The following is a 17,800-nucleotide window of genomic DNA, read 5'->3' as shown; positions in this document are numbered from 1 at the left end:
GTGCACCCAGTTTTTAGACTTATACAATCATGAGATCTTGTATTATTATTATTATTATTCCAGTCTATGTGTAGCCAGTGCTGTTCATGCTAAGCTTCAGGAGAACATGGACTTTAGTGTCTGTAGACTTGGGTCTCTCTCTGTGTATTCTCCGATTGCTGGGATCTACAGTAGAACACACTCTGCAGTAAAATGGTATTGGCTGATTCATATTCTATCTCACAGCTCAAAATATAGGTCAGTGCTTTTCTGACCTCACTATGGTAATCAGCGCCGTAGAAGACCTATGAATCACACTTATCACCTGCTGTTTGTTAAGACAGAATGCAGTTAGGGAATGACTCATGAGAAGCACCTCCGCTCGTTCTGTGTAAAAGGAAGCAGCATCCTTATATCATTTTTACATATAAGGTCTGAATTAGGGACTACTTCAAAAACTGCCAGAATACTTCACCTACTTGTTATTCATTGATACTGGAACATTTGATATCAGATCACATAACTGCATAAAGCTAAGGTCTAGCAGTATCAAAATTGAGACGAAAAAGAGGCTTTTTAGCTGTTTTGCTTCAGAAAAATGGAATACGCTCCAAGGTAAAGCAAAACTGGATACGTTGGTGACACAATTGCAAATTAATAATCTGATAACAAACATTTATACACACACCTGCACCTGTTTTTAATGTTTTTATGGATTTGTGTACTTGTTTGTTTAGTTTTTTCTTCTGTTTGTATTGTATTTTAAACAGGGTGCCCATGAGAAAGAGAGCCAAAGTGATGCCATTGGGTTCCCCTGAATAAATAAAGATAAAGAAAGAAAGAAAGAAACAATTCAAACATCATGAGCCTGTCAATAGGTCAATAGTCTTATTACATTATTAATTTACATGACCAACCAGGAGATCAGGTGGACCGACATTTGGAAGCCGATATCTGATACCAGAATCACATCGATACTTCCCTATTCTGAATAAATGCTCTGATTGTTGTTATATTATGTAAAGTGGACTTTTATGAGTGTCTAACCATAGTATAATAGTGTTCCCTTATCATTAGTTCAATCAGATTGATCAGACAGATGCATGTTTGAGTAATCCTGTATTGTCCTGCATTTGAGGCTTGAGTGCTAAAAAAAAAAAAAGTTTTCACCCACCCCCTATCTCCGCCGACTTCTCTGTACTTACTTGTGATAAAAAAATTCAGTCTCTGGGTCATCAGTTCTGCAGTTTTGAACAGGAAATCAATGGCCGTGTTTCTATCATTAAGCTGTTTTAGATCAATATTGTTGTTTATAATGAACAAAAACAGTATCTTTATATTTCCTTGACTGGGTAACTTAAGGCATTTGCTTCTTCTAAAACTTTACATTCCATTGCAATTTGTGTAATCCCTCAGCCGTCCAGGTCTGGTCCACAGTAAAAGAAAAATATAAAATCTGTCAACTAGACAAAACATTGTAGGAGTGAAGACGTTTCACTGCCTCTATTTGAAGGGAGGAGCTAACTACACTGAAACTAAAAACACCTGTTGTGTACAGTGTCTGTTGGGCTACGTCTATTGTGCTACCTTAAATGTGCAGTGTGCTTGAGTCCTACTTATCACAGTCATTCAAGCCCCCAATGACAATATGACAAACAACAGGGCTAGCCAGGATGCTAGTGAAATCATCATTAGGGGCTGGAATGTCATTTTAGATGAATATTGCAATATGGAAGTTATATCACAATGATCCACTGGTGTTGTAGGTTAGAGATTAGAGTATAGAGCAAAAGAAGAACAATATGTCCTTTTTAATACTAACTAACCCCCTTTTTTTTTTTTTTCTAAATTTCCAGCTGTGAAGAAAGAAATGATTCCTTTTTGGCCCCCAAACAGTGACCACCTCTCCCAGGTTTTGCAGTAAATGCCGTTTTTTCCAAGTTTGTCTCTGACCTGCCTCCATTATTTTTATTCGTCTGGAGAAATTTACCTATGTTGTTGCTGAAGTGAAGACAGAATGAAGACTTTGTCCCAGTTAATGCTGCAGATGCACTTCCATGTTTGGAGAGGCTGCATACTGTAGGATTACACATGTATAAGCAGATCAGCCTTTGTTCTAAGGTGATTAGATGGAGAATATCAATACTGGCTTCATCAAATCAATGTGGGCCTGATGGGTCACTGATACAGTGTTAGATGTGCTGAGTCCACCAGTCGGATTGCAAGGGAAAGATGACCCAGTTGGCTTCACAGTAGCGCCCGGCAACCCAAGCGCCCGGCAACCCAAGCTCCGGGATCAATGGCGCATGTCCCGAGTTTAGTTTTTAAGTACATCCGGTCCTGCCCTGCCCATGGAACATGCACAGTTGAACTCCCTCCCATGAGACTTTGTGTGATGAGAGCGAGCAGAGCGGAAGGGCGTAAAGGAGGCAAGGGAATAATAAATAAATTATAAACAATACTGTTTGTGCTTTCAGGAGCTTCTGAACCATGTTCTAAACCTGTGACTCGTTCATGACAGTTGGTTTCTTTCACATCGCTCACATACTCATTCATGTCGTACCTCGTGACCACTCCAACCAATCAGCACTTGAGTTTAGCTACAGCTAATGATTAAAAAAGGTTTTTTAAGAAAGCAGACAGATTTTGAGTTGAGAAAAAGTTCATGATCTGAAAATAGGTAAAAATTGCCACAAAACTATACTTTTGTGAAAGTTGCAGGTGCCCTGTCAGTCCCTGTCAGTCCCTGTCAGTCCCTGTCAGTCCCTGTCTGTCCCTATCAGTCCCCGTCAGCCGAACACGAGCAGTTTTTGATTACATTGTGTTCTATGAGAAAAATCCTTTCTGGGCAGGAGGGATTTTTTTTCATTGTGGTACTAATGAGTGGCCACTAATCCAACTCGAGACAGCTCTAAGATAGCAATATCCTCTTCAGTTAAAAGTAATAAATATTTAAAGATCAGGCGGTGGACAGGGAGCTGCAGGTGGATGTCACTGACAAGATGTTTAACACCACACAAATAAAATGAATACTTCACCGGAGGACACTTCTGTGTTTAGAGAGAGGGACGTTTGTGTCTCAACACTAACGCTAATTCTGATTTTGAGACAATGAAATTAATACAACACCACAAACTGAAGTATTCTACATATAAAAATAACAATGTAGTCTTTATTTTAATTAATTAATTAATTTTAATAGGTTATTTATTTTATGTTTTCCATTTTTAGTAAAAGTGACTTTTAGCTTTGAGTATTAATTACTTTAGACGTCCTTATAATTTTTATTTTTTTTTTTTCATTAAATGTGGTCAACTAATTGGCTTGCTTTAAAGTAACATTTAAATCAAGCCAACAAAGTGACTCTGTCTTACTTTAGATCAGTGTTTCCTGATAGTACAGGGACCTGGGGGTACTTTGTCAATCTGAGACATGGAATGATTTCAGGAATTAGAAAGGTGGAATTAGCATAGTATTTGAATATAAAGTGTTCTTTTGAGTACATTTCAGCCGGTAGAGTGTTTGTCCGAAGGTTGGCAGTTTGAATCCCACTCTCAACAGAAACATTATTGGTTGAGTGGTCAGATCCACTGACCCACAGGTTGGCGGTGCCATTCCAGCTCCAGCAGAAGAATACTGTCGTTGTGTCCTTGGGCAAGACACTTAACCCACCTCGCCCCCATGTCTGTGTACACTGGTGTATGAATGTGTGTGTGAATGGGTGAGTGGTTCTTTGATGTAAAGTGCTTTGAGTGTCTTGAAGATGGAAAAGTTCTATATAAAAAAGTGACTCTTTACCATTACCATTTACTAAGTACACAGCAGTATACAAAATAGAATGCACTCAGAGTGTGAGACAACACTAAAGTTCTATTGAAGACTGGGAGATGCAGCTTTAGATAAAGTAAAGTACAAGGCAACTTCTTTGTCCTTGAAAACAATATAAAAGTCCAATTTATGAAAAAAGATTGCTACTTTTGTATGGGAAATGCTAGTTCTATTACTGTTTGAAGTGCTCCTTCAGCACAAATCTTATAAATATTAAGGTTAGAGCTTCAGTGTTTGGTCCTTGCAGCTTTTCTTCCTAAAGTACTGGGCTCCATTCAGGTTCCCTCATATGTTTTCATAGCAATATAATGAAGGTAAGGAGGGCACCGTCTAAAGGTACCTTAAAACAGTTAAGAGAGTAGAAATAGGTGAAATCCTGCAGTGAAGGTAGTTGTGACCCGAGCATTCATTAACACATGTTTAACAAAAACTGCATATTTAGGCTGAGTTCTTCTCCTAAACAGAAAATACTATACAATGTTCCAACTTGTGATGTCATGTGTTAATACAGGAAGTGCTCCACTGTGATTTTTGACTCCATATACTTTCACTGGAATCATTTGGATAATTTCAGCCCTAGAATTTCCCTTCTCTGCTGAACTAAAGGTAATAAGTAGCCATTAATTTGAAAACTACCACTTCATGACATCACAAGCTGGAACAGAGCATTTTAAACTTTGGAGGTGTAGACAGAAAAATAAGCCAGAATTACTGAAATATGTGTGAATAAAACAAAACACAACTCCAGGTCCGTTTCTGATGAAGTAACGGCATTATACCATGCCTTAAAGTTCACAAGAATCCATGTTGTGTAATATAGGACCTAATATTTTGTCTATTGTCCCTCCTCAGCTCCCCCCACGTTCACCGAGACCCCTCCTCAATACGTCGAAGCCAAGGAAGCAGGCAGCATCACGTTGACCTGCACGGCCTTCGGGAACCCCAAACCCTCTGTGAGCTGGCTGCGAGAGGGCAGCCTAATGGTCAGCAGTGCCAAGTACAAGGTAAAGTCCACAACAAGTACTTCATACACCCTCTGCCAACATTGTGCCATCATACTCCTTATAGATCTGTGTAAGTATTCACTATTCACTGACTCTAGCTATGTTTACTCAAAAGTACAATTCAGTGCTGGAGTCTAAAGAAGTTGTTTAGTACTGTACTTAAGTAGAATTTGGGTATTTATACTTAAAGTTCCTCATCAAAACATACCTGGAGTTGTGTTTTGTTTCATTCACACACGTTTAACACACAAACCCTGCATATTTAGGCTGAGTTCTTCTCTCAGAAAACAGGAAACACTCTGTTCCACCTTGTGATGTCATGTGGTAATACAGGAAGTACTTCACTATGTTTTTAAACTCCATACACCTTCACTAGAATCATTTGCATAATTTCAACCCCGAAATATCCTATTTCTACTGAACCACAGCTAAAAGATAGCTGTTAACTTGAAAACTACCACTTCATGACATCACAAGGTGATTACTCAAGAGTTACTCAAACATCTGTGAATGAAACAAAACACTACTCCACGTATGTTTTTGAGGAGATAACAGCATCATAATGTGGCTTAAAGCTCACAAGAGTCAATTTTATGTAATATAGGACCTTTAAGTTTTAGGGTTTTTTTAAAAACAGATGACTTCAGTAGACACACACTTGAAAACCTATGTATATACTATTTCCCTGATATATTCCTGTACATTTTGCCTTTTTAAATGTTAGCTCTGAATGGCCTTGGATCTGTACAGATAGCTGCAGTGCTGATGGTGGAGTGGAACTAACTCCCCCACATGAAATCAATTATTCAAATGAACTGAGCTTTGTTCATAAAAAAGTTACACATCTGAATTTGCTGCTGTTTCAGAAGCTAGATTTTTGCTACTAAAAACAACAATTTAAAGTTTAAATTTGCAATTGAGCAACACGCGAGACAGGAATACAGTTAGTTTTTACCACAAGGAGATGATAAAATTAAAATGTCTGAACTCAACATGCTCTCGGTATATTTGACATTTGGGGAATCAATTGTTTCGATTATGTTGTCTGAAAGCTTTGCACTATTTGAAATGTGCTAATCAAAATATAATGGTTTACTAAAAGCACATTTTAAAACAAAAATGCTCAATTTTATTTGTATCACCAACAAAGAAGCTTCTGTCAGCTAGACTGAAGGAGCAGTCATTGTGCTGAGTCACACCAATAGTTTTAAAAGTCTTCAAAAAACTTTATTAGTGAGTGTCTGAATCATAGATTGTATACAGCATATAAATTGGCATAGTTAACCTGCTAGCTGCTGCCTTCCGAATAGGAAGTGAGCATGGGCACACTTCTGGCTCCATCGACTCTGGCTCCAATTCACTTTCTATTGAAAAAACTGCTGCCATTAGGCTTGTTGTTTTGGTCTTAATATGTTTGTATTAACCCTCTCTACATGATCCTGGTGTTTTTATTTTGCTATTATGTCTGTAAATCAAGACATGACCATAAATTAAAAAAAAAAAAAATCTATGAGGCCCAAGGTTGCTCCAACTAGTGTTAGCAACAGGTTTGATTGACAGCATTGCTAAGCGCCCGCCCCCTGCTAAACCAGCAATGTGGAAGGGAAGAGAGATTACGAAACTGTGGGTGATGTCACACTCAGTCCACTTCATTATACAGTCTATGGTCTGAATATATAAAGGATTTAAAGTAGGGCTACAACAATTAATTAATTGGCTAATTGTCTATTGAAACCATCACTGATTATTATTATAATTTTTCATTATTATCAGGATTCTCGACAGAAATTTGGGGGCCCGGGGCAAAAAAGCTAATATGGGCCCCTTTCCAATATAAATTAATAATATCAGGGTCTAATTCTGGGCTGCTAAGAAACTGGGGAATTTGGAGTCAAATTCCACATTAGGATTTCCAACCGTGAGTATCATAGCAACCAAAGAGCCAATCTGGAGCCAAGCTGTTGAAAGTATTGCCCTTTCCCACCCGCACAGCTGGTTTGGCAGAGGGCAGCGCTGTCAATCAAACCTGTTGCTAACGCTAGCTGGAGCGACCTCTGGGAAATAGGGCAGCTGATTTGTCTCATATTAATGCTCATATCTTGAGTTACGGACACAACAGCGAAATAAAAAAAAAAATCAGGATCACGTAGAGCGGGTTATGACGATCCTGGCAGCAGCAGTTACAGAAAGAGGTTATAGTTTTCTAACGTAAAGTGAATTGAAACCAGAGTTGATGGAGCCGGAAGCTCTTCCATGATCACTTCCTACTTGGAATGCGGCAGCTAGCAGGTTAGCTATGTCCATTTATATTTTTTGATTGATTTAGTTTATTATTGTGTCTTGCATACAAAGAATACCGAGCCCTTTAATGCAGTGGTCCCCAACCACCGGGCCGGTCCGTGGATCAATTGGTACCGGGCCGCGGGCCGTCCAAGAAATAATTAATTATTTCTGTTGTACTTATTATCTGAGACTGAACAATCGTTTATTTTGAAAAATCCTTTATTTTGAAAAATGACCGGATTCTCTCGGTTACATTTCCGTCACTCGAGCGCCGACAACTTAACCACTTAGCGTTCCGACAGCCCGCCCGCGTTACACGTTACAACTTTACAGCAATGTACGTGTATTTCTGCGTCACCCACACAAACAATCTACACATCAAATGAAAGCTACGGCATTCATCTTTCTGATTATGTAAACCATTTACACCTCTAATCACCACAGTGCTGACAGGAAAGCCGTTTTTACAGAGAAGTCAGAAATGTGAATCTGGACTTCACTTACCATTGAGCGCTCTGGTTCTGTCAAACATCAACATATTCACACAAAGTTGGTCTCATTCGTTCCGTAAAGGTCCAGAGAATATAATCCAGTCAAGAAATTATGTCCACAAAGAAAGTTAGAGCCTCCATGTCCAATCTGCTGCAAGAAAGTGAAATCTGTTCCGTCACTTCTCCGCGTAAAAACACGAGACTGTATATAAAGATCCGCGCGTAAAATTATGCGCGCGTATTGCGTAATTTTACGCAGCAGTTTTGCGTTTTAAACATGACGAAATGGACAAAACAAAGGAAGTACGCGACCGAGGACACTGTGGATGTTTGTACAAGTTAAACTAGAGGCATCTGGACCCGGAGCGGTTCGTGGAACCGAGTGAAGATCTCATGGTGGACTGAGGAGTAGAGGGACCTTATGTTTTGATGGGCTGGATACTGTTCCTGATCGGTAAGCTTGGTTTATTCTGCTATTTAACTTAATTGTGGGTCAAATGTGTATCCCCCCCGGTCCGCGGTAAAATTTTCAAGCGTTGGCCGGTCCGCGGTGATAAAAAGGTTGGAGACCACTGCTTTAATGGGCTTGTAAGACACCATTAACAAAAATACAATAGTCCAGACGTGTGATACAACAGAAAACAACAATAAACTCATTTAAACAAACTCATTTGCTGCTTCTTCCAGGCTTTACATAGAAATGATGCCAGCTTATAAACATTAGAATTAAACAACCATTTCATCTTGCTGTCATCATCACACCAGAACATTTCAGGGCATTGGGTGAACATTTCATTAAATAAAGGATTTCTAAATTCATCATAAAATGGACAATACAACAAAAAATGAACTTAACTTTCTAATTCGCCCAACTCACATAAACCACAAAGTCTTTCTTCTTCAGGGGTTTGAGAGAAGCTCCCAGTTTCTAAAGCCAGGGGAAGGATCCCTGTATGTAACTGTGCCATCAATGATCGTTGCTTCCTACTCAAATTTGCTCTGACATAAAACTCAGTCTTAAACGTATCTTTTAATTGAATGTATGTTCGCAACTTGGGTTTAGCCAAGATTCCATTCAGCCACTGCTCTTCATAATTAGACATCAGTTTTGTTCATTTGTTTACACTGCGTGACATATGTATATATATATATATATATATATATATATATATATATATATATATATATATATATATATATATATATATATATATATATATATATATATATATACACACACACACAGTCTATGGTTTATATAGCAAAATGGTCATAGACTTTAGAACTGCCCCTGGAGTTACGGCACTGCAAAGCTAAAGATGGATGTGTTTTGCCACCTTTAATACTGTTATTGCATTTACTTATTGCTTTGTACAGGACTGCACAGGGCTTTGACTTGTTTTTATAGACTTAATGCATTTATGGCAAGCACTCTGGTTCAGTTCTTGTTGTTGTAAAGTGCTGTAAAATTAAAGTTTGATCGGCTGATTGATCCTCAAAACACTATAAAAATAATATGTTTTATGTAGAGCTTTTCTAAAGAAACTCTAAGACACCTTACATAAGTAAAAAAAAACAAAAAACAGTAAAATAAGGTTCTTGTAGGGTGTATATGATGTGGAACAGGTGAGTTTTAACAGTGTTTTTGAAAGATCGTAGTGAGTCTGAGTTTTTGAAAAGATTTCCAGAGAGTGGGGGCAGCGATGGCGGAAAATAATCATGTGAACTGGAAAAAAAAACAAAAAACTACTACTACTACTAAAATAATAATTTGTTGCAGGCCTAAAAAAAAGCTCTTTGTGTTGTGTGCAGGTGTCTGATGGGAGTTTGACGGTGCTATCCATCACTCGAGAAGATCGTGGGGCCTACACATGTCGAGCCTTCAGCCCACAGGGAGAGGTCATCCACACCACACGGCTGCTAGTACAAGGTAACCTCAACAACCACACCCATTCACCTTCACAAGGGCTCCAGAGTCTGTTGGTTCAATGGTTTAGGCAAGGCAAGTTTGTTTGTATTGCACAATTCGTACGCAAAGTAATACTTTACATAATAAGAAATACATTAAAATCACAGTACAATAAATAAAAACACAAATAATCAAAAATAATCATAATAAAATTTACATTAAAAGAGAAGAGTGCAGAATAAAACCCTTTCAGTCATATGTACAACTAAACCGTTTGGAGTCTGGATTTAAACATTGTCAAAGTAGAGGCCTGTCTCATCTTCAGGAAGGTTTTAGCTGCATAAAACTAAAAGAGCAGGAGTTCTCAGAGTGTGACATGGTTCATTTGGCACTAACATGTTGGAGATGATTAGCATAATGCAATCATTATTCAAGACTTTGTACCTGTAACTTAAAGAAGACCTATTGTACTCGTGTCTGCTGTAGTTATGATCTACAACATCCGTGGATCAGTATGTTATAATTTTCACATTTTAAAACAAAATATTCACCTAAAAGAGCGTCCGGTGCTGTGCCCAATGGAAGTTGATAATTGGCATACATGTCATGACAACAAAGAGTCGTGAAGTTGTCGCCACCTCCGACGGAGAGCTGCACATCATTTTTTTTTTAAAGTATACCAAAATGACTATGCTATTCTGCCAAACGTCTGCTTTAAAAATGAACTAGTTTATTTTAAACAGTTTGCAGAGGCCCAAAGTTATTCCTCATTTTCCTAATTTATTTCTAGCATCCTATTCACCACAATGAGTTTATAAGTGCTTTTCACAACTTTCAGAGGCCAGAGTGGTAATGCTAACAACAACTAACATGCTAATAGCGTACTAGCCTTATTTCCTGATTCACAGATGATAAAAAAATATTTTATAATTAGATACAGACAGCACACAGCAGTCTCATTTTGACCCTAAGAGCTGATTTTACAGTATATCTGTACTGGGGCTAAATTCATTTTACTTTATTACATGAACAAAATTGTGTATATATTAACCCAAATACCTGTTTCTGCTTAGTCCTCTTTCCACATAACACACAAAAAGCTGCATTTTTTCCTTCTGTTTCTTGGGGTTAACAAGGACTTTCCAGATATTCAGCTCTGTGAGAGAAAGTCCAGTTTCATAGTTGTAAATCACTGCTTTGATGTGAGTGGAGCTGCTATCGCCAAGGAGACGGAGATGCATTGTTTTCATAATGAAGATGGATGACTTTTTTTTGAATAGCAAGAAGCCCTTTAAAAAACCAAGGACACAACACAAAATTTAAAACGCTTCAGACTCCATGGAGCCTTTGGAATCAAATCGCTCTTACTTATGTTGATATTTAATGGCACACTATGTAACCTTTGTGGGAGAGGGTCTGGCACCTGCTTGACTCCATGTAGATGTTATCCTTTTGCCTAGAATGTTCCGCAGTGTGACATTAAACGTATCTATCTCCATGGAGACAAGCAGGTGACGCAACCAGACCAAGTCCCAGGTAAGATTTGTGGAGAGGTGACCTCGCTCACAGTAAGATTGGATTTTTTTACAGTTTTATTTTTAGCTGTAAAAACTCCTGTACTTTTATAACACAAGATAGATATGTTTAATGCCATATACTGTGGCTAACATCTCCATGGAGACAACAGAGACTGTATATGTAAATGGACATGGCTAAACCTCTAGCCTCCGCGTTCCAAATAAGAAGTGACTATGGGCGCACTTTCAGCTCCATCAGTTCTGTCTTCAATTTACTTTCTATTGAAAAATTGCTGCCTCTCTCTCCGTAACCGCTGCTATCAGGCTCATTATTTTGGTCTTAAAATGTTCAGATCGATCCACTCTACATGATCCTGGTATTTTTATTTCACTATTTTGTCCTTAAATAAAGATATGAACATCAATAACAGACCAATGAGGCGTCTTCTTTGCCCAAGGTCGCTCCTGAGGCATTGCCTGCAATAGCTTTGTTCCGGATTGGCTCTTTGGTTGCTATGACACTTGCGGTCAGAATTCCAAATATGTAACTTGGCTCCAAATTTGCTCCTATAATCGCTAGCCTCGATGAGCTTCATTTGACTGGAGTCAAACGTTATGGGTGACATCACACTCACTTAGTCCACTTCTTTATTCAGTCTAGCAGGTGGCAGACTGAACCCTTTACCAGAAAAGTGACATAGTGAATCTTTAAAGCTGCATATGGATCTTCATTGCAGTGTAAAATAGTTTCTGCTTGTGATAAAATAGCCCAGGGCACTAGTGTTCTTGTGCAAACACGGCTAAGCACAACCCAAATAACATATGATTCAGCATTATGTTTAGCTGCTTGGCTGGAGCAGCCTGAAATTAGTCTGGGGCCACTAACTACTGTGTTTAACATCCAAAGCTTGATGGAGCAGAGCAATTTCGTTTAAGCATTCGAGCTGTTAAATTTTAATCCAAAATCAGTGAGCAGCAAGTGTCCAGAGATGTGCAACCTTCACTTTTAGCTTCAAATGAAACGTCAGCATCTGTAACCATGGCAATCCATCCAAATAAGAACCGTGTTTAGAGAATGAATGACCGATTCTGTGTGGCATTAAACTTCTCTATCTCCATGGAAACAAGCAGGCAACAATAATGACCAAGTTACAGGTCAGCTCTGTGGAGAGGCGACCCCACTCACAGTAATAAAGCATGTTTTTCTGTGCAATAGAAGCACCTGTAATTGAGTAAATGCGAGATGAATAGGCCATACTGTGAAACCTTCCCGGCAAAGTAATACAGACTTGATGGAGAAAAGCAGGTGGCAGATTTCCCACTAGAAAAGCCATATAGGGCAGCTTTAAGATAACACCTACTTCACTGCCACTTTCAATGTTCTCTAGAAAAAAAGCTTTAGACATGAGTATCTTAGATTAGATTAAAAACATAAAAAATGCTATGTACTATTTTCCATTTTCTGTTTGATCAACATGTTACCTTTTATTCTTCAGGTTTGTCAAGTTGCTGTGGACAGTTTTGTATCATGTTTTTGTACATTTATGGAGAATTGTCGTTTTGGAGCATGGGTGATGTAGGCTTGTGGGCGGAGCATTGCACAAAATTTTACAGCTAACCATAAGGAGGTTTCGATTATGGCTCTGGAGAGATCACTAAATTACTCAAAGATGCTTGGATGACATCTAAAACCTCTTCATGCATGTTTTTGATGAGGGAACAACATTATAACATGGTAGAAAGCTGAAAAAAATCAAGTTTGCTTAATACCCCCACTTTTAAATTAATGAAAGATTTTGTGCGTCGTGCCGAACCATCACAGCTACTGCTCAAAGTCAATAGTCGAAATGGGAATTAAAAACTCAAACGTCCGTCTGTTCGCCAGTTTCCGATTCGTCACGCCTCACCAAAGAGGATAAATGAAATAGCACCAAACACGGCATTCTGGGTCATCTAATTTAAAGAGGGCAGTCCCAACAGAGCACTGCTGAGTGGTCATGACCTCGTCTGAACCCGGAAAATACAGAATCCAACTTCCAACTGTGTTTCTGCTCCACTGATTCTCGGAAAGGCACAATTCCTTGATGAAAGTTCTTCTTCTTTGCAGTTTTTGAAAGCCATCTGATCCCTCACGATGGCGCTTAAGTCAGATTTTGTGAAGAGCAGACGTGTAATCCTCTTGCCTCTGCATAAAATGTTAGCATGAGCGTTCTGCCTCTTGGATAGGGCTGCACGGTTTGGGGGGGAAAATAAAATTACAATATTTCTGATTGAAAGTTTGATTAGATTTGTGTTTAAAATGTGGGATTCTGTTCAGAGTTCACATTGTAAACAACTCCAGCAGTGTTAACAGTTGAGAGAATACTGAAATCTGAACTGATAAACTAATAAAAGAATCCCATGCATTTCAGAACATGTTTGTGGAGGGCTAAACTAGAGTTAGAATTTTTTCTATTTAAGGTCCAATATTACACAAAATTGACTCTTGTGAGCTATAAACCATTTTATAATGTTGTTACCTCCTCAAAAACATACCTGGAGTTGTGTTTTGTTTAATTCACACATGCTTGAGTAATCCTTCATTATTAGTCTGTCTACATCTCCAAAACTCAAAATGCTCTTTTCTACCTTGTGATGTCATTAAGCAGTAGTTTTCAAGTTTTCCTTTCACCTTTAGTTCAAGAGAGATCGACGATTCCAGGGCTGAATTTATCCAAATGATTGTAATGGATCACTTCCTGTATTACCACATGACATCACAAGGTGAAACAGAGTGTTTTTTGTTTGAGAGAACAACTCAGCCTAAAAATATGGAGGTTTGTGTGTTAAACATGTGTGAATGAAACAAAACACAACTCCAGGTCTGTTTGTGATGAGGAAACAACATTATAACATAGATCAGAAAACAGTGTAATATGGGCTCTTTAAACAAAATACATATTGTTGTTTGCAGAGGAAAAGTCTACCATCTAGCTAAGTGCAGCCTTTGCGATTTGTAGGGTTGCAATTGACTGCAAAAACTATTGGCTGACTAAACACTTGCTTTGTGCATCGATTAGTCAAATAAATGAGGTTGACCCAAACATATTTGTCCTTATGTGCACTTGTAAAAAGTACTTGTAAATAGCATTTTTGTATGTAAAAAGTCAGATTAAATTCACCATTTACTCCCAAATATCCATTTACTTCACTCCATCCTTCACTTATTCACCTTATTCCAGAAGTTATTCTGGTTGCATTATTTTGCATGGGGGCCGATCTTGACCGTAAATAAGTTCTACATGGACTACAGAGCCGTTTAAAGCCTCCAGAGAATCGGTGCAGTGCTGACTTGTTTGTCACATGAATTTAGGACAGTTTACACAAATCAACCTACTTCACATCAGATTTTTGAGGTGAAACTTTCTTAAATTCTCCATTGAAATGAATGGGATTTCCACGTAACCAAAAGTGCCACCACAAAGAGAGTATAGTTTGGAACATTTAGAGGCAAAAGTGTGCCGAATAAGTTCAGTACCACTCCTGAGTCAGTTAAAATAATGAACTGACTTTAGAATGATCTGGAGCTGTATCAGAAAAAGTATAAGACACACAGCCTAGTATACACCCATCGGCCACTATGGAACATACCTGGATGACTGAAGGATTACACAGATATAAGGCCACATGGGAATATAAAAGAAAGTACTACCATTTAATGCTGAAAATCACATAATGAAAGAGTTGTTTTTATCATCATCGTGGCATTGGAATTGGTATTGAATATCAAGTCTATTACTTTTTTATCGAAATCAAGTTTGAAATGTTCCTATCCTGACACTACTCTCATCCTTATTTGGTTGTGAGTTTGGTTGTTTATTTCCAGCAGTGTTTGCAGATCACACATTCCTTGAGCTGAGCTGGAGGAGATGCTTGACCCGGCCTGTATAATTTATGGCACGGCCGGATTAATAGTGGCCCTCCTGGAAAGTCACTGAGCAGCAGATCAGTGAAGATTCTATGTGCCAACAAATCTCCGGCTCTCAGCTTGGTCCAAATAGGGCGGTTTGGCACTGGTGCACACAGGGACCAGCAGACAGCCTCTCCCACTCACAGAGCAGCAAGCAGCCTCAGCACGGGCAGTCGGGCTTGTGCTGGGAACAGCTTGGCACATGGAAACACTTCACCTGTTCATAGTTCAGTTCTTAGAGCATGGGAAGAATTATAACGCAGTACAATATTATTACTTATTTTATGTGTCTTTCTAAACTTGAGTTCATAAGATTTTTCAATTAAATATTAGGACTGTCTCAATAATTACTATATCAACTTTTTGGGCATCAGTATGTATCATGTGTACGCTTTTATTTATTTATTTTTTATTTTTTTTGCACTAGTGGGTATAATTTGATTTGATTATTTTTTGAAGTACCTCTCGATTTGATCTGTAGAGGGTTGAATAAACAGAGGTGGGGACTCGAGTCAGACTTGAGTCACTATTTTACGGACTTTAGACTTGACTTGATAAAAAAGACTAAAACTTCGGACTTGAGCGCTGTGATTTGATGCTTCGCTTAATATTTCAGCTTAATTTTAAAGAAGCAAACTGGAACATGTCCCTCTGGCTTTTCTATTTGTATACAAGATATTTTTAAGAAAGTCTATGAACCAGGACAAAAATCTAATAAATTCCAAAAATAGGAGCTGTAATTGGTAGTTCAGGTCAAAGACTTGAAATTACTTGAATGCTCAAAGCAGAGAATTTGGGACTTGACTTGGACTTGTCTGTCTTTGACTTGGGATTTGACTCGGATATCGAAATCTGAATATTATTACAGTAACAGTAGTGACAGGAGCCCAGTTGGTAGAGTGTTTTTCCAATGAATCCTGCTCTCGGCATGAACATTATTGGTTGAGCGGTCACATGAACTAGATATTATAGTGACTTTTGCCAATACAGTATCACACTTTTTTGGTTATTCTTACATCCCTGCTTTCTAGTAAAGTGCAGAGGGTGTTTTGAATGTGTAGATTGGTATAATGTGCATATTTATACCTATGTACAGTGTTAATTATGTTCTTAAAGGGCCTGTAGCTGATTTTCATGTAATAAAGTTAAATCTGTTTAACCTGAGATATATGGTAAAAGCAGATCTTAAGGTCAAAATTAGCCCGCAGTGTGCTGTCCACATTTAGTCCTAAAGTATTTTTATCCTCCATGAACCAAGACAAAGTGCTGGTGTGCTGTGTTACGATGCTAGGGATGCGTTAAGAAAGGGAGGAATAATTTGGAACTGCTCCACACTGCTATTTTTCACAAAAAAATAAAATAAAAAATTGGAATTCATCAAAAAGTTTCAAATCAAGTTTTCGTCAGTGGCCACATAAAGAGAGCAGAGAAGTCGATCCACTGGACATAATGATAATCCCAACAGAGTGCAGCCCAGTCAGATCTGCTGTGATGGGGCTGTGTGTGAGTAAACAGGCCATGTGCTAATCCCTGTAACAGTAGAGCCAATGACCTTTGATACAGAGGTCACTAATCCCTCTTTACGTTCATCAATACAGTCATAGTAATATTGAAGAGAATGCACATCCACATTTCCAAATTGATCACAGCTCTGTGCAACTTCAACTGACAGTTTGCCATTTATAATATAACAACTGTGTTTAGTGGTTCTAAGTGACTGGGGCTAAAAGTTCAAACTAAAACATTTTATTCAGGCCTGGTTCAAAATCAGGTATAGCATCTTTAATGTTGCAAAGACTGCAATTAAACTACTAAACTCTACTACCTGCATTAGTCTAAAGCATTAGTCTTTTACAGAGGTTTTTCAGACGCTCAAAGTAACAGCATTCATTCATTCACATTGCATATACTATTGTAGCCACAGCTGCCCTGGGGCAGACGGACAGAAGCACAGCTACCGTCTGCGCCACCAGCCTCTCCACCAACACTCACACACCACATTCATACTTGATCTGTAAACTTCTGTTCATGGTTCTCTATTTGCTTGGCTTACCTTGTGTGTGGTACTTGTCGTCCAGGCCCTCCGTTCATCATTTCCCCTCCAGAGAACATCACCGTGAACATCTCGCAGGATGCCTTCTTCACCTGCCAGGCAGAGGCCTACCCCCGAAACCTGACCTACACCTGGTACTGGGAGGAGGACAACGTCTTCTTCAAGAAGTAAAGTTATGATCGGGTTCATTATCGTCCACCATTCCACCTCATTGTGTGTTCACTGTGTGTACTGTGCTGCTTTTGTCTGTGCCAGACTCTCATTCTGTGTCACTGTCAAATGGAGCCCCCAAAGATGCATATTGTTGGAGCAGATTCACTTATTCTGAATGTATTATCAGTAATGGTGATTCAGCAGTACCCCAGATCTGCAGCAGTGACACAAAAATCACTAATGCTCTCTCTTGTATTGCAGCCTGCCAATCAAATGTGGCCTGACCTGAACTGACCCAAAGCCAGAGGCTTTCTGTTCTTAAGTCAAACATAATCTGAACCACAGCCCTTAGAGTGTCCAGCAAAAGGCTGTTCTGTCATCCATAACTGTTGAGGCACAGGGAGCTCATATTAAATGTGTTCTATATAATTACCATTGGTTTGAGGCCCATTTGGAGCAGGAGGCACTTGCCAAATCCAACTTGTTTTGTGTGGAGCATAATGCAGAAATGCTTTCAGGCCAAGTCAACCAGAAACGTAAAGCTCTGGGATCCCCTCCAACATACAGATGCTGCTTGGTTCTTGGTAATTAAACAAAGGAACACAATCTGCCTTGGCTCATAAATAAACATTCA

General features: G+C 38.8%; 1 protein-coding gene across 1 annotated transcript in view; it reads left to right on the top strand.

Moving 5' to 3' along the window:
- Nucleotides 1-17,800, top strand: part of igsf9bb (immunoglobulin superfamily, member 9Bb) — a 108,049-nt gene that overhangs the window by 54,628 nt on the left and 35,621 nt on the right. The window contains exons 4-6 of the mRNA XM_055226923.1: nt 4,660-4,811; nt 9,398-9,515; nt 17,039-17,180. Of these exons, the coding sequence (XP_055082898.1) occupies nt 4,660-4,811; nt 9,398-9,515; nt 17,039-17,180 (412 nt within the window). The remainder of the gene's footprint in view (nt 1-4,659; nt 4,812-9,397; nt 9,516-17,038; nt 17,181-17,800) is intronic.

Source organism: Periophthalmus magnuspinnatus, chromosome 14 (assembly GCF_009829125.3).
Source record: "Periophthalmus magnuspinnatus isolate fPerMag1 chromosome 14, fPerMag1.2.pri, whole genome shotgun sequence".
Classification (NCBI taxonomy): Eukaryota; Metazoa; Chordata; class Actinopteri; order Gobiiformes; family Gobiidae; genus Periophthalmus; species Periophthalmus magnuspinnatus.
Note: the sequence above shows the minus strand (reverse complement) of the source record. Positions and strands in the feature narration are given on the sequence as shown.